Genomic DNA, 25,520 nt, shown 5'->3' with positions numbered 1-25,520 from the left:
GAAAAAAAATTAAGTTTTGATTTCTAGACGTTTTTTATTCGAAAGAAGATTAGAAATCATTTAGAAATAGTTTTCTAAGCTTTATGTGATTAAAACAAGTTTTTTTACGTCAAAAACGTCCAAGAAATCTTGATCTGCAACCCAGTCTGGAGGTTGAAGACAACCAAAATAACATGTAGTTTTGATTTTGGACAAAACGACATGTCGTTTAGTTGGGCAGCTTTTTATTTAGTATGGAGCTAAACGATACGTAGTTTTCAATTTTGGTGAAAACGACATGTCGTTTAGTTGGGAGGCCTTTTATTCTGAATAGAGCTAAACGACACGTAATTTTTAGTTTTGGTAAAAACGACGTGTTGTTTAGTTAGGCCAGCATTCATTTCGTATAGAGAAAACGACACGTCTTTTTTAAGTTTTGGTAAAATGACAAATCGTTTATATAGGCTTATTTTAAAGAAGGAGAAAAACGACACGTCGTTTTCATTTTTGGAAAAACGAAATGTCGTTTATATGGGCCGGTTTTCAAAAAAAAAAAAATTACAAAAACAAAGACAAACAACGACATTTAGTTTCCACTTTTATACTTGGTCTGTGAAGTGCGTTTTTGGGCCCATGCCCTTTGTGTTTATATTTGTTGTGCTATATTGTTGTACTTATAATTTTTATTTGATTTAATTATATGCAATTTAGATAATTGTTATGCAAATTTATTTATTATGCTCATATTTAGTTTGCATGAATTGATTATTCTGCTCTATATTAATACATGCATTTTTTGGATGAGTATATATATGGTTAAGGGCATGAAATTAAATGTTATGCATAATATTATAATTTTAATTATGCAAATTTATGCTTATATTATGAGAATATTTTGTGCATAATAATAACACGTTAGTATTAGTTAAAATTATGTAATTTGTAATATTAAGCTAGTCTTTATGCAATTTAATGTCTAGTGATCCATATAATTTTAATTAAATAGCGAATAGCCAGAACATCTTTAATTAAGTAAAATTATATATTATGATTGATTAGGATCACATAAAGAATATTAGACATTAATTATAATTAATTATACTTAATATAATAAATTTTATCCCATAGGAATTTTTATTATATTTATATTATTAATTATGATAAAATATCAAGTTATTCATAATTTACCCACATGAATTATGAATTTAATAAATAATTTGATAGTTTTATCATAAAGTTTAATCTAAGATATAATATATATATCAAATTATAATTATAATATACACTTTAGAATTATGAATTAAGTAAATAATTTGATAAAATTCTATCATAAAGAATAATTGAATCTACTTGAATTAAAATTTTGGCCCACAAGCATTTTTTATGTCAATAGATTCAATTCTTAAGCATGATTTATATTAGCAAAGCATGAAATTTTATTTAGGCCTCAGTTTTAACATAAACATGTAATCTATAATTTTATGCAGTTGTACAACTTGTAAATTTCTCTGATATTTGTTATGAAATATCTGAACTTAAGAGATAAAACTATAAGGTCTGGAATGAAAGAGTTCTTCTTCATTTAGGGTGGATGGACATAGATTATGCTATTAGGAAATACGAACCACCAGCACTCGATGATACCAGCATTGAAATGGACATCACGCTTTATGAGCAATGGAAGAGATCTAATCGCCTCAACATGATGTTCATTAAGACTAGAATTTATGCCAGTATTCGTGGTTCTGTCGATCAGCATGAAAATGTCTGAAACTTGATGAAAGACATTGATGAACGGTTTGTCACTTCAGACAAGGCACTAACAAGTACCCTAATCATGAAGTTCTTATTCCTAAGGCTCACCAGTGTGAGAGGTGTGCGCGAGCACATCATGCAAATGAGGGACAATGTGGCTCAATTGAAGAAACTCAAGATTGAAATGTTGAAGTCCTTTCTAGTACACTACATCCTGAACACCCTTCTGCCCCAATATGGACCCTTTAAAATCTCATACAACACACATAAGAATAAATGATCAATTAATGAACTCATGACCATGTGTGTTCAAGAGGAAGGGAGACTGATGATGGAACAGGGTGGAAGTGCAATACTGGCAATGCGTGGAAAGGGAAAATCTCAAGCCAATTAGAAAGGGAAAAGTAAAATACCTCCCCAAGCTGGTATCAAAAAAGATTCCAGCTGTTTCTTCTGTAAAAAAAAAAAGGACACATGAAGAAGGAATGCGCTAAATTTCAGAAATAGCTTGCAGACAGAGGTAATCCAACTTTATTTGTTTGTTATGAATCTAATATGCTTAATGTCAATATTAACACATAGGGGATTGATTCTGGATCAACAATTCACATTTCGAATTCCTTGTATGGTTTGCAAAATTTAAAGAAGCCAGTGGGAAGTGAGCAAAGCATCTTATCAGGAAACAAAATAAGCTCGCTTGTGGAAACTATATGAACTTGCTATTTAACTTTAAGTAGTGGTTTTGTTTTAAAGTTAGAAAAAACCTTTTATGTTTCAAGTTTTTTTAGAAACTTGATTTCAGTTTCAAGGCTTGTACATTTTGAATATTCCTTTAATTTTTCAGATTCATCATTCAGTTTATTTTATAAATTTGATTGTGTTGTGAATGATACTTTGTCTAATGGTCTTTATTGCATTAATTTACAAAACAATATCACTTATGATTCAATGCATGTTCACACTAGCACTAAAAGATATGTTATTAATGAGGATTCCTCTAAATTATGGCACCGGAGATTAGGTCATATCCCCATAAAAAGAATTAAAAGATTGGTAAATAAAGAGGTACTTAATACTCTGGATTTTACTGATTTTGAGACTTGTGTGGACTACATAAAAGGAAAGCAGACCAATAAGTCAAATAAATGTGTCATTAGAAGTTCGGACATATTAGAGATCATACATACTAACATATGTAGTCCAGACATGGACTCACATGATCATAAATATTTCATCTCTTTTGTAGATGATTACTCACGATATATGTATCTCTAGATGCTTTATAACAAGAACAAAACATTAGATGCCTTTAAAATCTTTAAGGCTGAAGTAGAGAAACAATGCGGTAAGCAAATTAAGATCGTGAGATCAGATAGAGATAGAGAATATTATGGTAGATACACAAAGGATGGACAAGCACATGGGTCATTTGCAAAGTTTCTTCAAGAGTATGGGATTGTTGTCTAATAATATTCAGTTTCTTCTGAGAATGATCATTCAGAATCTCAACCTTCCACCTCAAGTGATAGATTGATTATTATTTACAACATCCCTCAAGTACAGACTGGTGTTAAACAACCAATCATTGAAATTCCACAAGTTGCTGACGGCATTCTAATACATCAGGTAGTTCAAGAGTTGCCAAGAACTTTTGAACAACGAGTTAAATTACATATTTCTCAAGAATATGGCTGTACAACATTAAGAAGATCTATTAGACCAAAGAGATCAGCAATTCCTGATGATTATGTTATGTATTTGCAAGAATCTGACTATAACATTCGAGTCGAAAATGATCCCGATATCTTTTCACAAGCCATGAGTTGTAAAGAATCAGAATTATGGTACAATGTCATGAAGGAATAGATAAATTCTATGAAGAGTAACGGAGTCTGGGATCTTGTTGAGTTGCCTAATGGTGTAAAAGCTATTGGATGTAAATGGATTTTTAAGACAAATAAAAACTCATTGGGCAATATTGAGAGATACAAGGTAAGGCTCGTTTCTAAGGAATTCACTCAGAAAGAATGAATCGATTACACAAAGACTTTCTCTCATGCATCTAAGAAAGACTCCTTACGCGTTATTTTGACATTAGTAGCCCATTTTGACTTAGAGTTGCAACAAGTGGATGTGAAAACAGTATTTCTCAATGGAGATCCAGAGGAGGAGGTTTACATAAAATAACCTGAAGGATTCTCATATAGTGATGGTGATCAATTGGTTTGCAAGGTCAAGAAATCTATATACGGTTTAAAACAAACATCCCACCAATGGTATTTGAAATTACATAATGTAAGTTCTTCATTTATTTTGTAGAAAACGTTATAGATCAATGTATATATTAGAAGGTCAGTGGGAGTAAAATTTGTTTTCTTGTTTTATATGTGGTTGACATTTTGCTAGCAACCAATAATAAGGATTTACTGCATGAGGTAAAACAACTTCTCTCTAAAAATTTTGATATAAAGGATATGGGTGATGCATCTTATGTCATTAACATTAAGATCCTTAGAGACAGATTTCGAGGTATATTGGGTCTGTCTCAGGAAACCTATATTAATAAAGTTTTAGAGAGATTTCGGATGAATGATTGTTCACCAAGTGTAGCTCCCATTGTGGAGGGTGATAGGTTCAATTTGAACCAATGCCCGAAGAACGACTTTGAAAGGGAACAAATGAAGAACATTCAATATGCTTCTGCTGTCGGAAGCCTAATGTATGCTCAGGTTTGTACAAGACCTGACATTGCATTTGTTGTGGAAATGTTGGGACGATATCAAAGTGATCCAGGTTTAAACCACTGAAGAGCTGCAAAGAAAGTAATGAGGTACTTTCAAGGAACCAAAGACTACATGCTTATGTATATACGGAAGGATAATCTGAAAGTAATTGGCTACTCAGATTCTGACTTTGCTGACTGTATTGATTCACGCAAATCAACATCAGGATATATATTCTTGATGGCCGATGGAACTGTATCATAGAGGAGTGTCAAGCAAACTTTGACTGTCACTTCCACTATGAAAGCCGAGTTTGTCTCCTGTTTTGAGGCTACTTCACGTGGTGTATGGCTTAAGATTTTTATTTCTAGGCTTAGAATTATGGATTTTATCTCTAGGCTATTGAGAATGTATTACGACAATTCAGCTACTGTTTTTATGGCTAAGAACAACAAAAATGGAAGTCGAAGTAATCACATCGACATTAAGTATTTAGTCATAAGGGAACGTGTTAAATAAAAGAAAATAGTCATTGAGCACATCAGCACTGAGCTAATAATCATTGATCCTTTGACTAAGGGCATGCCATTGTTAAAAGAGCAATGCTAGGTACAGTCCCTACTTGGGGACTGTATGTGCAGGCCTAGGCTATTTTAACTTTAAAATTTTGTAAAATTACAAAAGTATCCCTCCTAAAATAATGTTTTCTCTCATTTAAGCATGTGCCTGCACATACAGTCCCCACTTCAGGACTGCAAATAGAATTTCTCTTGTTAAAATTCAATGATCATGTAGCAAATATGGGATTTGGTTCCATTATGTAATTTTTCATTGTATTGACAATATTATTTAAATGAAATTCTTAATTATTCTGATATTTTTCTCATATTGATGTGCACCTTAATTTGATTTTAAAAAAATTCATCTGTGTTTGACCAAAAATAAACATAGAGTTTATTCATTAAGAAATTATTGCCACATAAATTATAATATTTAAGAAATAAATACATAATAATACATGGAAAGTAATATTCATCATTAGAGGATCTATCACCATGATTCTTGTATTTATTACTTAAATACAGATTATCGATGGGTTTAAGATGAGACATTATATTAGAAGTGTGGACCAAGTGGGAGAATGTTAACCGTTTTTCACGGAGGCCGTTCATAAGAACGAGTCTCCAGCTCCCCTTCATTTTAGGAGCTCTTGAAGTGGTCCATTCCCAGTGTTCATCACATTTGCAGAACATTGGAACTACCCCATGATGAATTGAACACGTGGGACACGTAGCCACTAAAACTTGATGGAAGCTTTGGCTATAAATACTACAGTTTGGTCTCCAGACTCACTTACTCAATCTCCTTCAATCTTACACCATCTAAATCATCTAAATAGAGTGATCAGAGTTTGGAAGTGCCAAACATTAGTGAGAGATGGCAACAAAATCGTGAGGAACATCCATGGCTGGAGGTATTGTTTCCTTGGCATTAAAGCTTTTCGATTTTATTTTTAAGTGTTTATTCTGTATTATAGAATCGTCATTTTGCTTACATGTGTGTGTTTGTGTGCGCGCGTGTACATATATGTTAACCTGATTAATTATTTGCAGCTCAAACTTGAATCATAAACATAATATATTTGAAATAAATTAAGAAGGTTCCTTTAAGCATGTTAAGTTGTTTTTGCAGCTTAATTTCGTGAAAATCTCAAAATAAAAAATATTTAGTTCATAAAAAAATCTTATAAAAATCAAATTAATTTACATATTAATAAAATATGTTGCGATAGGTTAGATTGCAAAACTTTTATTTGCTATAAAGTCAATCTAGTGTGTATATATATATATAATGTATATATCAGGTTTAGTTACAACAATTTATAAGCTTTATTTTTATTAAAATATATTTTATAAACCTGTCACTTGTCTTCTAAAATTATTTGTGCATTATATAAGCGTGAGATAATTATTGGAAGCAAATAGAAAAAGAAAGAGAAAAGGGGCAAAGGTATCTTGTTATAAAGGGAAAAACAAAACGTAGGGGGGAGAGAGAGAGAGAGAGAGCGAACTCAGTAGGGGGAATATTATCCTGATGATGTGGCGAAACGCCGTGCATGAAATACACGTGTACCAACTGAAAGACAATTAAAGAAGCCCGAAGAAGTCATAAGAAAGGATGTTATATGTAAGGCACGAAACAACGTGATTGGTTGGAGTCCCAAAATGCCAACACAGAAACAGCAGCTAGCACATATAAATAATATTATATAAAATAAATTATAAAGAAATGGCATAAAGCAATAATAAGATGCTCCAGCTCAACCGGAAATCAAGAAGAGAGTGTGTATGTATATATATATCCAGGTCGTTGCTTATTTTTTTCCTTTTAGGACTAAATGGTAGCGCTAGGCACTGCTGCTGCTTAATTTATTGGCTCGATCGGCCTCCGTACGTAGCTGTTAACGAGCACATAGCCACGACAATTTCGATCGACAAAAAACCGAGAAAGAGAACGGCACAATGTTCCCCAAAACTACCGTACAATAACCAGAAATTATATTCGAAATGACATCGGGAAGATAAAATGGATAACTTGGTAAAAATTGTTTTCACAGCACAAATAATAATTTGTTATTTTTTTTTTTAAAGAGAAAAATGTTTTGGCCATAAAATAATATACTATAAGCCCATTTAGAATTTACTTATACGTAATCTCTTAAAGTATTAATCTTTTCTAAATACCCTCACAATACCACAATAAGATGGCAAATAAATAAGAAGCCAGAGACAGACTCATTCTGGCAGAAGCATAGATCAAACATTGAGCATGTTGTATAACATACCTAGTTCGTGAGGTTTTACTGTTACATTCTCAAATTGACTACACCAACATACTTATCAGACCATGAAATATAGCAAGAACAATTAGCAAATATACTATTCAGTTCACCATGTTACATCAATACATTTGTTGAGTGATGTTTCATCCTTGCCCTTTCTTCCGTACCAAACACAAGAAAGAGAAACAAATGAAGTCAAAGTTCTAAGGAATCTGGTTCAGTCTTTCTTTAAACACCCCCCCCCCCCCCCACCTCCTCAAACTCTTCCAACAAGACATCCAACAAAATTAATCATCCTCCACACCACCGTTTTCTTAGTTATAGCACCTACCTCCACTTACAACACTGGTAAAAAACAAACACAAAGCGCAGCCTCAGGCCGGCACCTTCATCTGCTGCGTTTTACCACAACGTCATCCTCATCCTGAGGTATCATGCCTTCCTCCTCTTCATCCCCTAAATAAGCAGAACGAGGTCCATTGGCAAATCCTCCATTTTCCTGCCGCCCTCCACCCAAGGATCTCCCCCATTCATGTGGTGAATCCTTGGGTTCCCTTGCACTCCCACTGTTGTGAAGCGGCACACGCTGGTGTTGAGGTGGTGGGGATGACCTACCGTGTTCCATCATTGCTTGGTGCAAACTGCGCACTGGGGAGCGCACATGTGTTTGTAGAGCCCTATCATACCGGTCAAGGCTACGACTACGGCTGCGGTTCCTACTTTTACTGCGTTCACCCCAAGCAGAACCCTTGTTGGGACTGCGGCTGCGGCTGCGGCCTCTATCTTGTCCATAGTTGTAACCACGGTCATACCTGTCACAAAAGGTATAGTCCAACCATTAGTTCTCAAGATACTCTATTGTATATTATTATAACTCTTCTTAATAGAGTAGAAAAATTAGATATAAATTTCCATGTATGCGACTTTAACAAAGATTAAAAAAAGCATGAACAAAAAACAAAAATAAAATACATAGAGAAAAAATCTCCCCTTTCCTCAAGCAGGGGAAAACATTTCGCTTTTTCTGTTTTTTTTTTTTTTATAAGTAATAGATAAATTTTATAAATATAAATGAGAATGAAATAGGCATATAGCCCGTGTACACAGGAGGTATACAAAAGAACCAAATTTATCTGTTGGAAACAGCCAAATTTATCAAAAATATATATATCACCACTTTCTCATTGTTCCAATTATAAATAAAACCAAAATTTCCAAAAAAACAAATGCTCCAACTAGATAATATGAATTCAAATGTAGATAAAACATAGGAAAATTTGGTAAATCTGTTTTATGCACATACTAAATTAAGTCAAAAGAACAAGTATAAATTGGTAGGCAGAAGTATAGCTGCATCATATGACAGGATGGAAGGACTTCATTTTCAAGAGACACTAAATCCCAACATGCAAGTTCATATGAATCTAAAGAGGGAGAAGATAATAAAGTTCAAAAGAAAAAAAGCCCCAATACCTCTCACGTGACTCATAGTCATTTCCACGGCCTCCACCTCTTTCTGGCCGTCCAGAAGGGGTAGAAGAAAATCCCCGCCCACCCCTTCCCCCATGACCTGAATCATTACGTCCACCACGGCCCCCATCACGACCACCAAAACTAGAACTAGAACCCCAACGTCTGGACCTGCCCATCCCACCGCCACGAGATGACAATTCACGAATTTCGGGGGGCACTCGCTGATTTGCGCCTTCCAAAACTTTGATGAGATCTGAAGCAAATCTGGCATCCTGGTCGCCAAAGAATGTATAAGCCACACCTGTGGCACCCGCCCTCCCCGTCCTCCCAATCCTATGAACATAATCCTCCACTCCTGTTGGGAAATCATAGTTGATAACTACCCTGAAACAGAAATCACGACTATAATTATTGCTTCGAGTTTTCAACTCAGAGAATGAAGACAAAGGAATGGGTAATGGTGTTTCTTTTCTTTCATTTTTTCTTTTATTCTTTGAAATGATACATCCTTAGCCGGTACATTCATATTCAACTTGAACTGCATCCCAAAAATGCAGGATAACATTTATCTTTGCAGTGCAAATCAATGTTCCAACCCCAAAACTTGATCCTCAGAAAACTCAACCAAAGACCATTTGTACTAAAACATACAAAAAAAACACTAACCTGATGTCCTTGATATCCAGTCCTCGAGCTGCAACATCAGTAGCTACAAGAATTGGAGACCTCCCGGTTCGGAACTGACTCAACACGTGATCCCTCTCACCCTGCGATTTGTCTCCATGAATAACAGCAGCACCAAACTGGCGGCTAAGATTGCGAGCAAGCTGATCACACATCTTCTTGGTTGAACAAAAGATAATTATCTTTGATCCTGGTTCTTGAGATCGCAATATCTGCTCCACCCGCCTGTGTTTTTCCATGGGTGCCAACAGTTCAACATGCTGCGATAGGCCAACTAGCATATAAGCACACAGACTAAATGACCATAAAAATTCATAACAATCCACTGATAACAAAATATAATAAAATAGAAAGCATACACAATGAGGGGTTAAACAAAATAAAACAAATTAAGAGATGCCACAGTGCTTTTGGGCACTTGGGCAAATCATGACAAGCAAGAATCCTTCAATTGGTTTCACACCTGCGTAATGGACTTGTTTGCGACAAGCTCATCCACATTGCCCATGTTAACCTGAACAGGATTGACCAGCAGATCTGCTGCAATTTTCCGAACTTCCTTTGGCCATGTTGCTGTGTACATGAGGGTCTGGCGACGAGGAGGCACCTCCTTTACAATCTTCCTTATCTGAGGTTCAAAACCCATGTCAAGCATCCGATCAGCCTCATCGAGTACAAGGTAAGAAACTTGATGAAGGCTGATTCTCCTCATCTCAAGAATATCATTCAAGCGGCCAGGCGTGGCAACCACTATATCTGATCCTCTGTCTATATCTCTCAACTGGGGTCCTTTTGGAGCTCCTCCATACAAACACTACCAACAACAACCAAATATATAGAAGCATCAGTAGCATACCATATGTCATGTATAAGCCTCAGCAAACATATTAAAAGAAACTTAATGTTTATGGTATAGATATAGGTACATGTACAATAAAACTGCCTAAATCAGAAAATATTAGAATACAACGTAATATACCGTGCACGAGATTCTTGATGATTTTCCAAACTTCACTGCTTCATCTTGTATTTGTGTTGCCAACTCCCTTGTTGGCGACAATACTAACACAGTTGGACCCAATTGAGGATTCTTACGGGTACGCTTGAGATGAATAAATCCAGGAACCAAGTAACCCAAGGTTTTCCCCGAACCAGTTTTGGCAATGGCCACTATGTCTCTACCTTGAAGAGCAATTGGCCATGACTGTGCCTGAATTGGAGTTGGGGCAGAGAACCCAGCATTGTGTACCTGGAACAAGCAAAAATCCCGCAGCCCCTGTGAGAGAGGTACTGGCTCCAATATTTCTGGGTTTTTTTTTTTTTTCATTTTGAACTTATAGACTGGCTATTGGCAGAAGAAGCACCACCCCCCATATGCAGGCAGACAATGCTTGCTGACGCAAGCTAGAGCAGGAGGAGGCCTCTTCTTCTGTTCGGACCGAGTGGCAGACTGAATCATCACCCACGGCAGTCCCGGCCACGAACTTGGATGATTTGGAAAGCCCTTCCCAAACAATTGGTCCACCATAGAAGGGCGCTCCAAACTAAATGCAAACCCCCCCACAAAGAGGGCACACAGCGTACGACATTAGCTCCTCCCAGGAGCAAATATCGCACCTGCGACAAAAAGTACAGATGACAAAAGAAAATTAACATGAGTCTGAAACTCAAAATTGGACCTCCAGCAATCACAGGACTTTGCACATGAAACACTCAGGATACATATTTTACCAAACTTATGCGAAATCTTTGACTCAGAACCCATAATGCCCTCAAAAAGTGTGGAACAGAAGAGGACTAGAAGTTCATACCTCGCTAAGAATTTCAGGTGGAAAACCACTAGCTTCAAATGATGTAAAAGGTGGAGGCACATTATCACCCTGAAAAGAAGGAAAAACAAAGTATCAGCAATCATAAAATGATGAACACTTCAAGCAGTGCAGTAAATGTATAGAAGCATAAAACTGTGTTACTGAAAATAGATATGGGAGTAAAATAAGGGGAAAAAAAGGAAATCAACTTTCAGCACCCAAATATTCTCACTATCCATAAGATTTAAAGATTTATGACCCACTATACTTCTCATCCTATACATAAGAATAACTCTTGTAAAGGGATGTTCAAAAGAACCCACTTTTCACTCTGCTACAATTGATAACAAGGAGTAACAACAGTGATGGCATAACTTCAGTTGGACAAAATCGGCTTTACATATTTCAAATATTGAGGGTTTGTTAGTGGAAGGAAATAGAGAATACTGTATCTTTGATCCAGTTCAAATACTGCCATCAGAGTAAAATGCACAAATATTCAAGTCCAACAAAACTATGCCAGGACAATGACACAAGGACATGTCTGCCTTGAAAATCACAAAAAATAAAAATAATTCTGACAGCAAATGAATAGCTCTTTATTCAAAATCTCAACTGAAAATATAACACTGACCAAAATCATAAGTATGAAAGAAAATGGATCAGCCCTTCAAAGTAAGCCACAAATATTGTAAACACTATATTAACACAACGTCATGCTTTCCCCCTTCTCTTCAACTCACAATAGCAGAAAAACCAAACAACACCTTTCATGCCTCATAGATGATCAAGCTAAATGACTTAATGTTAATAACTATCCATCATCCATCCAAATTGGAGGGAGGAACAGATTCCAATTCATCCAGTCAAATAGCAGGTCACTGAAATATACATCACTGCAGTAAATCCAGTGCATGAAGCTTTTAAATACTCACGCTAACAGTTATTTCATGCCGGTGACGATAAGACTCTGCAGATAAACCAACTCCAACATCTGAAGCAACATGGGCTCTTGTAGAACCTCCAGGTCCAGCACTGAGAGTCCCATTTGAAGCATTACTGGAATGGAAAGTTCCCCCTTTTATACTCTAATGCAAAATTAAGGACATCACATTAGTTCCAACTGAAGAACAGAGATAAAGCAGATGTAATACATGCTCGTAAGAGTTCAAGAGGAGGGTTACTGCAAGACAGTGAGTCCTCGCATTCTTGCTTTTGATAGCCAGTGTTACTAGTCATTTTGAATCCGATTTGTTCAACTCTTAGGTTTCAATGTGTTATTCTATTGTTAATAGTTTTGTTAATCATTCATATGGCAATGGCAATGGCAATGGCAATGGCAATGTTGTTCATACATAGTGAGCAAGAAACATAAAGAAAACTGAAACACGTCTCTTAAACAGATGTAATAAATGCTATAACTCTATAAATTTTGTGTTTCTACAACCAAATGCAACAAAAGCTGTGCTCAGCTCATTTTCTCTTCGATTCAATGTGAGAAAATCCACAACTGTGCTAGTTTTTATACCTAGCAAGTAAATATTACACTAAAATTCCAAAACTTCTCTTTGGAACTTTTTACTTGTGTGTGTGTGTGTGTGTACAAATAAAAGCATACCAACGGACAGTAATTGAACCTCTGACTCATCTACACCTTTGGGTGGAGGAAATTCCATTTGGCTCAATACCATTGGCTGCTATGGCATATATCATTACTCAACCAAAAAAAAAAAAAAGTATAATTAAGCTTTTATGAGCCTTAAATATCTTCTTTTGCTGGAATATCGTGTTTCTAGAACTAAACATACCACCAAAAGTGTAAATCCTATGAAAGTAACTTCTCGTCCTCATAAGCAACCCAATTACCATTCATGTATATAGCGTTCCTATGTCACTCCAACATCACATAATATGCAAGAGGGGAATGCACAATATCTAAGTATTGCAGATTCTACAGCCATTAAAACAATAGCTAACACAAGTGAGTGCAAACCTGCTGAGTCCTTGATCCAGCCTCGGGTTTTAAACCACCGTTGCTACCTCTTCCATACCTCTCATCTACATCAGGACCATAGCCCCGACGCTGTAATTGGGAAGATTGTTGAACTTGGACAGAAGAGCTAATGGGCACTGAAGAAGACTTTGGTCGAGGAGTCGAGCCTGAAGGCCTCTCGTATTGGGTTACATTCGACTCTGGATTCCAGTAGTAAAGGTACCCAGTTTTGCCATCAACAAGGCCTCTCCATGGTTTTGGGAGTGTGGGGTCCTCTGGTGCATACCGTGGACCTGTAGAAGAGACAGTTGCAGTGGCAGCCATTGCGATGGAATTGCTAAAACAATGCAACAAGAACCTACAAAACAGGAAGATGGGGGGGGAGTTATAAAAGAGAAGCCATAAAAGTTCAAACTGACGAGCACCAAATCCCACCAACAGAGACAGCATATACTAGCTACATGAAAACTGCTGCAACCTTGAGACTCGTAAAAAGAAATTTTCCTCGTAACAAGGTGGGTTAAGGAAAAAGAAAATAAGAAAACATAAAAGGAAAAAAAGAAAATGCATGTCTACTAGACCTAGAAACTGAGTTGAGTAGGGCAGGTTTGGGGGTGGGATGAGACACAAAATTCTCATCTCATCTCATCATTACACCTTTTTTAAATCCTCATACAAAATATAATAAACAATTCAACTTTTTCAAATCTCAATTCAACTTTTTCAAATCTCAATACAATTATAATACTAAAACATAATATTTTAAACACTAAAACAAAATACAAAATTCTCATCTCACCCCCCAATACTAATACTCTCTATATGACCTAAGCAATCTAATACTCTCTCTCCATTATCCAAACAAAACACAGCGCATGATTTTTAAGTGAAAAAAAAAAAAAAAAAAAGTGCATGGTTAACAAAAATAAACAAATTTCAAGGGCTCTTAGCATTAAAAAAAAAAACCGAAAATTCAAAGGCACAGACACCCGAAGCCAAGATTTTTCCCTAAACGCGGTTCACACATAATGGAAACAAAAAAACTCAACAAAATATGGTAAAATCCTAACTCACAGACAAGTTCATAGCCTCACAAGCAAAGAACAATCGAGCACCAAAACTTCGTTTGGCTCCCGATAAAACTAGGATATGGAAACGAAAACAAAACTCAAAAAAGATACGATTTACCTCCTCCGTATTCCCTGACTACTACCGAATAATTAGCCAAAACCCCTAAAGAAACACAAAATTACATATACGTCCTTTCAGGGTAACCAAACTGACAGAGCATTAGAAAGCACCAAATCACGTTCGCTAAAACCCTAGATTCAATTCCCTTGAATCATGTGAACGGCCCATGCATAAACCAAAAATCGAACTCAGATCTGACAAATTGCTTAGGAAAAAGAAACATGGTTTGTAACTTTGCACCTGAGGACGTATGATTGAAATTCGAACAGCGAGAAATGCTGGGAGTATCCAACGGACCCTTCCTTATCTCTCTATCCCACTCTCTCTATGTATGAATTGGCCGTATACCGCTGAGAGAGAGAGAGAGACAGAAGCACGGTTCTAAAGGGCGAGAAGCGCGTAGAGGAAGTAGGAAGCAAATTAGATATCGGCGAATGTTTATTTATAGTATTCTCGGGCATTGAAGGAAAGAGGAGAGAAATTGCGTGGTATTGAGTTGGATTAAGCCTTAAGATGTAGCAAAAAAAAAATTAGGCACTTTTAGCATTGGCCATTTTGAAGATATGGTTGAAGTCATCGCCGTCGTCCTTTTTTTTTTTTTTTTATTTAACCATCTTTTAGGAAACCTAAAAAGAATCTCCTCTCGTGTGTGACGTTTTATACAGAAAAATAATATTTATAATTTCAGAATGGATAAATTTTATGTATTTTTTTTAAATAATTAAATTTGAGATCTATATAAAAAAATTATTTTTAATAACAAATTCTACTTTTTTTTTTAAATAATTAGGCGAAATTTATACAATCTAAAATAATATCTAACATTACTTTTTTTATATACCTAAATATATATATATATATCGTTTGAAAATATAAGATTTAGAATAAAAAATTATAATTACTGTGAAAAATAAAATATCACCCAATTGGCTTTGGAAGATTGTCATCTCCTTTATCCCCAATGGATTATCCGAAATGTAAAAAAAAAAAAAAAAAAAATTGAGATAATAGTTGCAGGAGATCTTCACACTTGACAAGGGTTTCTATTTATTTACTTTTTTAACTTTACTATTCATCATCCTCATACACTACATTTTTTTTTATTTTTTTTTAAATTAATTTTATTCTACTTAAACTAATTGAATTAGAGTCGTGCTACTCTGCCGCCCAAAGTAGCCCGCTCAAAGTTACTGCCCCTTCACTTTTTGGATTTTTTTTATTATTTTTCTTTTCACATTTTTAAAATATATTTAAATATTTAAAAAAAATACATCAATACATTTAAAATCACTTATTTAATCACTAAGTTATAAAAAATTAGCAAGCGATCAAATGGAATGGTACAAATAGGGCGGTAAAGTAATCTTTTTTATTGAATTATTCTACTCATCATCCATATATCATATATTTAATAAGAAAAAAAAAATATGGTGTATAAGAATGATTAATATAATTTTTCTTTTCTTATTGCCTAGTGTTAGTTTTGTGACAATACTTATAATGAGTTTCAAGTCTTTGATTGTTCTGTTAATTAGAGCTCGTTTGGATAGTGTTTCTGTATCTAACCAGGTTTTTTTATAATTGGTGTTGGCCTGTAAGAGATGGGCTTAGATTTGATATATTTATTATGGGACATGAATTGTGGGTTCAGACTGGTGAGATCGTATATGAAATTCCTCATCATCAAGAAACTATTTCCACATTGCGTGCAAGAGATCTGAGTTGAATCAAACTCAGATGTCCCAGCACCAGAAATTTCATAAACTTCCATCGTATCCGCACAGAATCAGATTATAATTTTGTTTTAATTTTCATGAAATCATTGTGCTTTTGTCATGATACATTTGACCAAGTCTAGAATACGGAAATAATCAAAGAACAAGGCAGATTCTTTACCCTCAAGTCCATCTCGGTGAAGCCTGTTGCTACCCGTTAGATTATTACATGGGCTCCCGCCAACCACAAGATCAAACCCGCCAATTGAGCTCATTAGCTGCTCCAACCGATCACCATTTAGCTGCTGCACGTCTGCAAGGTCAATCAAATTCCCTCTCTGGTTTGTTTCCTCCCACCAGCACCTGAGGATATTTCTGTTTACCTCTGATATCTCAACCGACACAACATTCTTAAGAGGTATGCCAAGCCGATGAAGGGCTACTTCGGCACCACCAATCCCGGAGAAAAGGGAGAGAAGATTAATGCCACCCGGGAACATGTCTTTCAAGACAGATAGATGGTATGCTACTGTATCAATCTGAAATTAACAGAATCAACAAGCTTACTGGCACATACAATTCTCAGTAATTTCTGTAGGGAATAATTCAAATTTTGGGAATCTATTGGGAAAATTAGAGAAGAAGATTAATTAACAAGCATCTCCGGCATGAAATATTTATACATTTTGCAAGTAAATGATACTGTTTGCAACAATTTGCAAGTTACTGACTCGTCTTATAAAGGGATTTCATACCTGGAATGAGTTACCGAGTGATTTATACCTATCGGTTCGACTTATTCCACCTCCCCTCGTGTGATTCCTCGGGAAACCCAAAAGCATTTCTACCTCATCAGCCTCAAGTGGGGCAACCTTATTCCTCCCAACCCAGACCAGATTCCATTGTCGACATTCATCAAGCACGTACTTTTGAACACTCAGAGGTGGTTCACCATCATAGTCTTCAAGTGCCTTGCGAATCCTCTGTGTCAGTTTTGCACTACCAATGACAGTTTGTAAGCAATTCAGCTTTGTTCTCCTATCCCATGAAGGCCACCATTTCCTCGTCAAGGGTAATGCTTCATGAATGGTCTGTGGTGGAAATGGAAGAAGAGGAAATCTGTCTTGGATTGGAAGATTGTGAACGTAGCCCCTTTTCCTGGCAGCAGCACAGAAGTATTTTGAATCAACAAACTCCGGTTCCACATCATATAGGAACCGTGAAATGGTGGTCCAAACCCCTTTAGGAGCAAGAGCAACATTCTCATAATAGAAAAAGGGAGGGCCAATGGCTGCCTCTGGAAGTGTTCTATGAATTGTTGGGCATGGTTCAGTAGGTACGCCAAATCCAATCATTGGATGTGGGAGACGAATGGTCTCATCATCATCAGGAAGGAGCCTCTTCTCAAACTCGTTTTGCTTTTTCTTTGTCCACATCTCATAATCAGAAAGTTTCCTTTTTTTGTGCTTAGCATATTCATTGCATGAATGCTTAAGTTTCGGCTGTGAAATAGATAAAACGAATCAACCTTTGACAGATATTACCCGAAATGGTATGAATATAATCAGAATATAAATTATGGTTCATTTACAACTAAGGAGAAAAATAAACTAAACTTAGAAGAATGTTTTCAAAGCTTCATATTCATCTTTTGTTTTGGTGGATAGACTTATATCTACTTAAAGAGGCAAAATAGATTACCTTGACTTCGAGGGGGAGTTCTGACAGATGAGCATCTGCCACCTTAGCCATTTGAGCAGCACAGATAAAATCTGTCAACTCCACAAGGGAGGAGTCAAGACCTGCAGTGTTTGGAACGCATAATAAGGCCAAGGACAAAAGATGTGAAGCATGGTTAACTAAGGAAAATACCACTTAAGAGCACTGAGGGCACTATAAGTATATAGCTACAAATTTATACCGCTGTAAAGTTTGTAGTCAACAGCACCAGAAACAAAGATCACCAGCTCAACTTGGACTATACCTTGATTACAAGAGGGCTTTTATAAGAAGTTGCAGCTACCCACCTCCACTGAGTCATCCCTTGTTCATGTTACCAATTACCAAAACCTAAAAAGCTAAACATACTAAATATTTTGCTCCATGATTCATTGATACAAAAAAGCCAACACCATCTTGCCTTGATGGAAATTTTGTGGCAGGTAAGCCGATTCAGGAATGACAAAATGACTATATCACAACACAAGTTACTACATGAATCTCATAACTATGGTTCAACACAAGTTACTGCATTGGTCTCTATATAGAGTTCAACACAAGTCACTACACCCCCTTTTGGAATTCTTGTGAAGTTTTTGTATTACTTTTAAAGTTAAGAAAAAGGCTCAAAATGGAACTAGTAAAATAAAGAAGCAAAATCTGTCATAAACAACTGTCAAGGGTCACTACTAACTTTTTGACTTACAAAAGCGTCCTATTCAAATGAACCTTTACTTAGCAAAGGCAAACAGCATCTTAGAAGTATTACATAGAGCCTGTCTCATGAGAAATTTAAGTGATATGCCCCTGAAAGTAACTTGAGAATTGAAACCTTCAGTGACCACTATTTTTTATTTTTTTAAGTTAAACTGGATGAAGCAGAATGAAAAATTTAGATTCTGTTTCAACAATGCATTGTCGTTTGAGATATGAATGAAGCAAAATGGGCATTGAAAAGATACATGAATCGTGGCCAGAATGCATCACCAACATAATAAATCCTTTATAATTTTTGTCTCGTCTCTTTTTTTCAGTGGTTGGTGGGGTGTGCAAAGCCAAATCTTAAAATCCTCCCAAGATCTCCACCAAATCGAAAGTCTTCCCCAGATATCAATATCATCATGAAAAAGAATAATGAGTAAAACAGTTCAAAACCCATATAACACTGAAATTCGTACCACATCTATCTATCGCAAGTGAAGCCTCATCCACTGTGTAACCCATATTTACTAGGGACGACAATTTATCCTCTTCATCAAATTCAGTATTCATGATTTTCTGCAAGATAGATCGATTTATGAGCTAATTTATACATACAAAAAGCAAGAAAAAAAGGAGCTGTCATTATGAGCTTGCATGTCCTATGTAGGTGTATCATTGAGAGCACAACTTTCAATGACATTTCAGGTTCTAAATTTTATATGAGCAGGTACAATGCCAAATAAAGAGTTGTTAGCAGGCACATCTTTGCAGAAGGGCATACTAGATGAACGAACAGGTTAAAGAGTTCACCCAATAAACATCATCAGAGTATTTAGCCAAGCCAAAAAAAAGTTCACATCTACCTCATTGTTGGAACAACTATCAATATCTGAGAAATCATCCAGAAAATTCCCTTCACATTCCAAAGAGCAATGATCAGAGTCAATGTGATGCTGTCTTTGAGGCGACGATTCAAGAGCCTGCAAAGAAAATCATTATAAAAATCGGAAATTGGGACCCCAATGGCAGATTAAGTTGTGAAAGTTTAAGCACTGGGATGTGCTCAATAACATCATAAACTACCAGAAAAAATATAGACAACATACTCTGGTCTAAAAAGGTAGGCAATCAATTATGCCATGAAAAAGAAATTAGTCGTAGAGGGCATGGGATTGATCAGGGAACTCCAACGAAGGCATGAGCAAAGAGTAAGAGTGTCAGCAAAAGTTAACAAGGTCAGCAAAAAATTGGTCTAAATGGTATGCAATTCCTTTATGTGCATGGATGCATGAGAGAGAGAGGGAAAAACAGACAGACAGAGAGAACTGATTATTATATACAATGTGACTTAGTCCATAGAATCAAGATGGGGTAATGGAAAATAATTTATGCAGCCAAGGTCGAAGTAGCAAAAACAGTATCTGAGAGTTACGTAGGTATTCACTCACCGAGTATGTGAGAAGGGTTTCTAGAATTGAATCTGTATTTTCTTCTCCTGGACATTCAACCTAACAGTTATTTGCAATGCTTACCAGAAAAAACATGTGACTAACCTAAGTAAGACTGAGCTTATACCATTTTCCTGAATTGCTTTGGCAACCATCTTTTTAGAGAATCCCATCCCTATGAAATGACCAATCAACTTGCAGTTGGAAGGACCAGCAGATGAGCTTGCCTTGAGGCAGAAAAAGGAAATAATTTGTTATTTAACAAAAAATAAGCATTGCTCGGCAAATATTACATGCACAGACAAATATTCCATGTGACCAAAGCCAACTAGAAGAAAGTACTAATTTTGAGTAAATGGGGGCATCAGCAGTTATTTTGGAAGAAGGAGAAATACGTGTATAAATACATATATATATATATAAGATGATATAGGTGTATACATTCACACATATATATGTATATATATCATGCATATGCATTCTATGAATGATGAGAAATGATAGGAACATCAAGAATGATTAATGCAATAGTGGGAACCCCAGCAAATCCCTGCTCTTCAACATTAACACCACAATGTACACTACAAGTAATTAAAGCATGGAAAATGTTCATAAATGTCACATGATGAGTTCATATAAATGTCATTTGCAATTTGGTGTTGGCATTAGAATGAGAGGAGATAAATTTGGTGAAGGAAAAGGGGCACAGTTTTATTGAATAAACAGTTCAATACCCCTCCAAGACTGGACCTCAGATGGAATGTCTAGAAATTCAAGATTATTATGATCTGGGGCAAAACCTTCAGGTTGGAAAAATAAAGCGAAAGTGTAATCAAGGATAGACCTCAGCAGACAGAGACATTGGCAGACACACATATTTCAAATAACTAATTAAACTCTGAAGTTATCCAACATATCCTTTTAACCAATAATTAATTCTCAGCATAGGCAGCTAAATTGACCGACATAAAGGAGAATCAGCATATGCAGCTAAAAACATATACCTCCCCAGAGCCGACCACAGCTTCTCCATTTGGGGGTGTCAAGCTTGAATGAGAAGGTAAAGAGAAGTCATTGATTTCCAGCTCATCTTCAGTGTTCCACTCAAAATTGTCATCCTCTACACCAGAAGCATCTCCGTCCTGCTTAAGTACACACGTCAACACCGACAAGCACAACATACCGAAGTCAAATCACCGTTGATATATAAAAATGTATAAATAAAAAAACTGATTTCTTATCAAGTATTTACCGGTCCTTCAAGCAAAATGTTTTAGTTGGATTCAAAACTGAAGAATTGTTGTGAAAGGAGAGGATTCCAAAACAATATAACAACAAATATAAAGCTAGAATGAATAACAAACAGTACCATTTATCTGTAATCTACACCGTTGCGTAAGGTTGAGGTTTACACGCTGTTCATGAACACAGATAAGGAAGTAGGGATCATGTAAAGGCAAATTAAAGCGCAATCACTAATTAAAGAATTAATGAAAAATATTAGCATCGATGAATTTATAGCAATCCCATAATATTAATGTTGAGATTTCGAATTTTGCTTTGTTCATATATGTTATAATTTATCCAATCATATTAAACATATAAAATAAATAATAAAACTTACGTCTTCTCATTGGTTTAAATTTTTTAGACAAATAGTAATTTCACACAGTATCATAGCAGAAATCTTGAATTCGAATTATAACTCTATATTTTATCTTATTTAATTAAATATTCTACATGTTAAGTTTAACCATTGAAAAATAATCTGACCCATACGTTAGAAAAAATATTAAAATATAAAATAAATAATAAAATCTAGATCTTTTCATCGTGTTAGTGATTTCATAAATCAAGTGGGGACAAAAAGTTTTGGCACATAAGCTCGCTTACAGATTAAAATCCACCGTAAGTAATTCACTATAATGCATAAAACTTGGAGTACGTTCTTATAATCACAATTTAAAAAATAATTCCGATACAGTCAAAGAATTCTTTCTTTGAAATTTCTTTTACCTTTCTCTATGTTCTCGACCAAACGTGAAGCAAGGAGCACAAAACAACAAAACTACATTCACATACCAAATGTCTCCCTGAAAGACCAATTCTCACTAACAGAGGCCAATAAAAAAACCTCGATCGTGAGTTTGAAAACGAAGCTCTTCCAACCGTAGTGTATGTCAAAATAATGGTAACAAAAAGCATAATACTGCTGAGAGGAAGTAGATGAAGCTACATGCAGAGATAGCGGAGATATTCTAGAGAATTTCTAGTCTAGAGAGAGAAACTCCATTCAAGGTTGGGGAAGAACCATGATGATGCTTGGAAAAATTATATTTATAAGCGGGGGGATAACCCATATAGAAAATGATTACGTGGCATGGTTTGATTTAAAATTAAAAATAAATAAATTTTAAATTTTATAAATAAAATCTTATTATATAAGTAATTTGAATTGTGTCTACCCGAAGACTTGCAAATGAAGAAAATTTTGGAATCAAATACAAGTTGAGATAGGTTGAGATAGTTTATGAATAGTATAATAAAAATTGAATTATTTATTAAATTTTATGTGAGAATTTAAAAAAGTTATTTTGAAATTTGAAAAAATTAAATTGTTTATTATATTTTATATACAAATTTATGAAAGTTATAATGATAAGATGAAATGAGTTGAAATTAATTGAGGTGAATTTTGAATACAAACAAGACAGAATAATAATGTTATTTAAACATTTTTACCCCACATATCATTCACATGATATAATTTAATTTGTATAATTAAAATTTTATATTTTATCTTTTAAATTTAATTATATCACCTGAATGGTGTGTGTTGTAAAAGTCTTCATATATAATTATGCCCATAAGAAATAGTCCACGATACAAAAAAATGACTTGGAAACAAATTATAAACGTGCTATTTTTTCACAAAATTTTACATAATTATGTTTCAAAATAAATAATAAAATAACTTATAAATGTATCATCTTATTATAAAAATGTCCTTATTTAAAAATTTAAAAACGTAATTTAAAAACGTAATTTAAAAAAATATCTTATATATATCATTAATCGAAAGACAGACTTACTACTTCTTTGCACTCTTTTTCAAAAATATAAAAAAACTTCTTTGCACTCTTCCCCAATTCTATTCAGAGCATAGGATAGTTAAGTAAAATTGGTTTGTATTAATTGAATAATAAAATGAATTGAAAATATGTATAGAATAATTATAAACATATCATTAATCATTAACAAATGTCCATCTAATCATAAAATATCACATTATCTAAGTTTTTATCTACAGAAATTATTATCTATATCAGTTATGTATTGATTGCTCTAAATCAAAATAATTTATAAAATTAGGATAATTGTTAGAATATAATTAAATAATATTGAGTTAGAGGGAAACGTCGGAGATAATGCTTCTTGGACCCATTGGATTTGAGATATTGAAACGCCCCACCAAAATCATCCTATATTAACTTTAACTTTAGAAAAAATATTTTATTATTATTTTTATCATCATCATCTCAATATTTTTTTATGTGACATTTCTTGATATGATATTAAATGATAGAAAATACCACTCTTCCCACTTGTTTCTACTACTAGTTCTTACTGTTGTGAATTTTATTATTATTATTATTATTTTACTTAATGATTAAGTAAATATTTTTTAATAATATTATGAATTTTTTTTATTTTTTAAAATATATTTAAATGTATTAAAAAATATATGTAAAAAAATATAAAAAAAACTCATCTCAAAACTACTAGCGGGAGCTCCTAGTAGTGGGAGTAGCATCGCTTTTAAATGATATGTCTACAAGTGAAATAAAATAGATAATTTTAAATTATTTAATATCACATCACGAGATAATAAGAAGACGACGATAAAAATATGATAAGTAATATTAATCTTTGTATTTGGTGAGTTTTATTGTAATTTGGCCCATTTTGGATGACAAATGATATACAATTGGTACGGCTGGTTTGTAATTGTCTGTGTAAAAAAAGGGTAAGTTTGAATTTTCGTTCGTTCGTCTCTCAAATTTCAACACCGTGCACCGACGCTACAATAACGATACAGTAGTGCCTATATTATGCCCTTTCAAGTTTCAACACTATGAGATTTTGAATAAATATAATTATATATTATGATAATCAATTTTATTGTTATACATAATTACAATAATAATATTTCACTTTTCCCCATGAATGGGCTACGATGACGGCCCACTTTTACCGTTGGGTTTTCTTTTTATATTTTTTTAATATATATAAATATTTTTTTTTTAAAAAATACCAATATATTTAAAATTATTTTTTTAATCATTAAATAATAATAATAATAAAATTATGTAAACGTTCAAAATGGAACGGTTCAGACTATCTTTTTCCTTTCCCAATATAGATAATATTCAATACGTGATAATTAGAATAATAAAAATTAACAATGTTATTGATATTTTTGGGACTATTGAACGTGGCTGCAGTTTGGAGTTTTATTTGAAAATTCCAAACTAATAAATTGAGAAAAAAACAAGAACATTTTTAATGTATATAATTATCTATTAGAATTTTTTATTTTATTGTAATATATAATTAGAAAAAAAATATTTCGAATTTCATAAATTATAGTATAATAAATAAATCATAATTAGAATAATTTCGTTTAACAAAAAAATGTGTTCATATTTAGGAATATTGAAATAATTATGACCTACTACAAAATATATATTTTGGAAAGGTCAAAATATTTATGGGTTTTTAAATTAAGAATAGATAGTACTTATTTTTAATACATTCGTAATATTTTTGATCCAGTAATTAAAAATAGTTTTCAATAATTAGTGAGACTTACCACTTTATCAAATCTCTAAAAAATTAAAACTATATCATTTTATCTCATTATATAAACACATATTTTTTTACCAACCATCTCATCTCATTTTAATTTTAAAATCTCACTATTATTCAAAATATCTTATCTCATATTATTTGAACTGTATAACCAAATAAGGTGGTACAATCATCTCTATATTATTTGTATAATTTAATTTTTTAAAAAAATAATAATGATATAAAATCTTAAATTTTAATTAAAAAATATTTGTTATTATTTTTATTAGTTGTAAATAATAATAAATATATTATTATCAGTAGTAATAGCAGTATTACTTGCTTGCAGTCTCCATCCATGCTTTTATCTATCCATTCAAGACAATCTTGTATCTTGGTAATTTGACTAAAACAGCATGTACCCAATTGCATGCCTTAAAAGAGTTTTTCTCAAGAGTAGAGTTTTTCTCAAGAGTAATTCTATGAATAAGTTATAAATGCACAAGTCGCACAAGCTTTCGTAAAAGAAGAGTGGATATTACCAAGAAAAAAATAAGTTGTATCTTCTTTTTCTCTCTTCTTTTTTTTTTCTTTTTTATTTATTTATAAAAATCGAAACTTGTACATTTAAAAT

General features: G+C 34.0%; 2 protein-coding genes across 5 annotated transcripts; both read right to left on the bottom strand.

Annotated features, from left to right (window-relative positions):
• Nucleotides 1-7,229: 7,229 nt before the first annotated feature.
• On the bottom strand, nucleotides 7,230-14,946 carry LOC108997083 (ATP-dependent RNA helicase-like protein DB10). The gene is made up of 9 exons (XM_018973195.2): nucleotides 14,692-14,946; nucleotides 13,261-13,618; nucleotides 12,203-12,355; nucleotides 11,268-11,336; nucleotides 10,436-10,705; nucleotides 9,920-10,270; nucleotides 9,439-9,716; nucleotides 8,773-9,156; nucleotides 7,230-8,111 (listed from the first exon to the last, which is right to left on the bottom strand). Exons 2-9 carry the CDS (start codon nucleotides 13,582-13,584, stop codon nucleotides 7,688-7,690), a joined length of 2,253 nt encoding a protein of 750 aa, XP_018828740.1. The 5' UTR covers nucleotides 13,585-13,618; nucleotides 14,692-14,946; the 3' UTR covers nucleotides 7,230-7,687.
• Nucleotides 14,947-16,144: 1,198 nt separating this feature from the next.
• On the bottom strand, nucleotides 16,145-22,327 carry LOC108997025 (DNA (cytosine-5)-methyltransferase DRM2-like). Of its 4 annotated transcripts, none has more exons than XM_018973105.2 (10): nucleotides 22,052-22,327; nucleotides 21,405-21,450; nucleotides 21,040-21,177; nucleotides 20,163-20,262; nucleotides 20,036-20,082; nucleotides 19,451-19,567; nucleotides 19,064-19,163; nucleotides 17,868-17,968; nucleotides 16,922-17,668; nucleotides 16,145-16,705 (listed from the first exon to the last, which is right to left on the bottom strand). In XM_018973105.2, exons 2-10 carry the CDS (start codon nucleotides 21,405-21,407, stop codon nucleotides 16,271-16,273), a joined length of 1,788 nt encoding a protein of 595 aa, XP_018828650.1. In that variant the 5' UTR covers nucleotides 21,408-21,450; nucleotides 22,052-22,327; the 3' UTR covers nucleotides 16,145-16,270. The 4 variants fall into 4 exon arrangements, with proteins under 4 accessions (XP_018828650.1, XP_018828653.1, XP_018828652.1 ...); XM_018973106.2 differs by having other exon boundaries at nucleotides 16,271-16,705; nucleotides 22,118-22,327; XM_018973108.2 differs by lacking the exons at nucleotides 21,405-21,450; nucleotides 22,052-22,327 and adding an exon at nucleotides 21,288-21,346.
• Between the last annotated feature and the right edge of the window lie 3,193 nt (nucleotides 22,328-25,520).

The sequence above is a fragment of the Juglans regia genome, chromosome 10 (genome assembly GCF_001411555.2).
Source record: "Juglans regia cultivar Chandler chromosome 10, Walnut 2.0, whole genome shotgun sequence".
Lineage (NCBI taxonomy): Eukaryota > Viridiplantae > Streptophyta > Magnoliopsida > Fagales > Juglandaceae > Juglans > Juglans regia.
Note: the sequence above shows the minus strand (reverse complement) of the source record. Positions and strands in the feature narration are given on the sequence as shown.

Coding starts and splice junctions, on each gene's coding strand:
- LOC108997083 (XM_018973195.2), bottom strand. CDS start 13,584: ATGGCTGCCACTGCAACTGTCTCTTCTACAGGTCCACGGTATGCACCA. Junction 10,271..10,435: donor CATCAAGAATCTCGTGCACG/GTATATTACGTT, acceptor TGTTGTTGGTAG/TGTTTGTATGGAGGAGCTCC. Junction 8,112..8,772: donor GACTATGAGTCACGTGAGAG/GTATTGGGGCTT, acceptor CTTTTGTGACAG/GTATGACCGTGGTTACAACT.
- LOC108997025 (XM_018973105.2), bottom strand. Junction 20,083..20,162: donor CAAAGCAATTCAGGAAAATG/GTATAAGCTCAG, acceptor TTGAATGTCCAG/GAGAAGAAAATACAGATTCA. Junction 19,164..19,450: donor ATAGTTGTTCCAACAATGAG/GTAGATGTGAAC, acceptor TCTATCTTGCAG/AAAATCATGAATACTGAATT.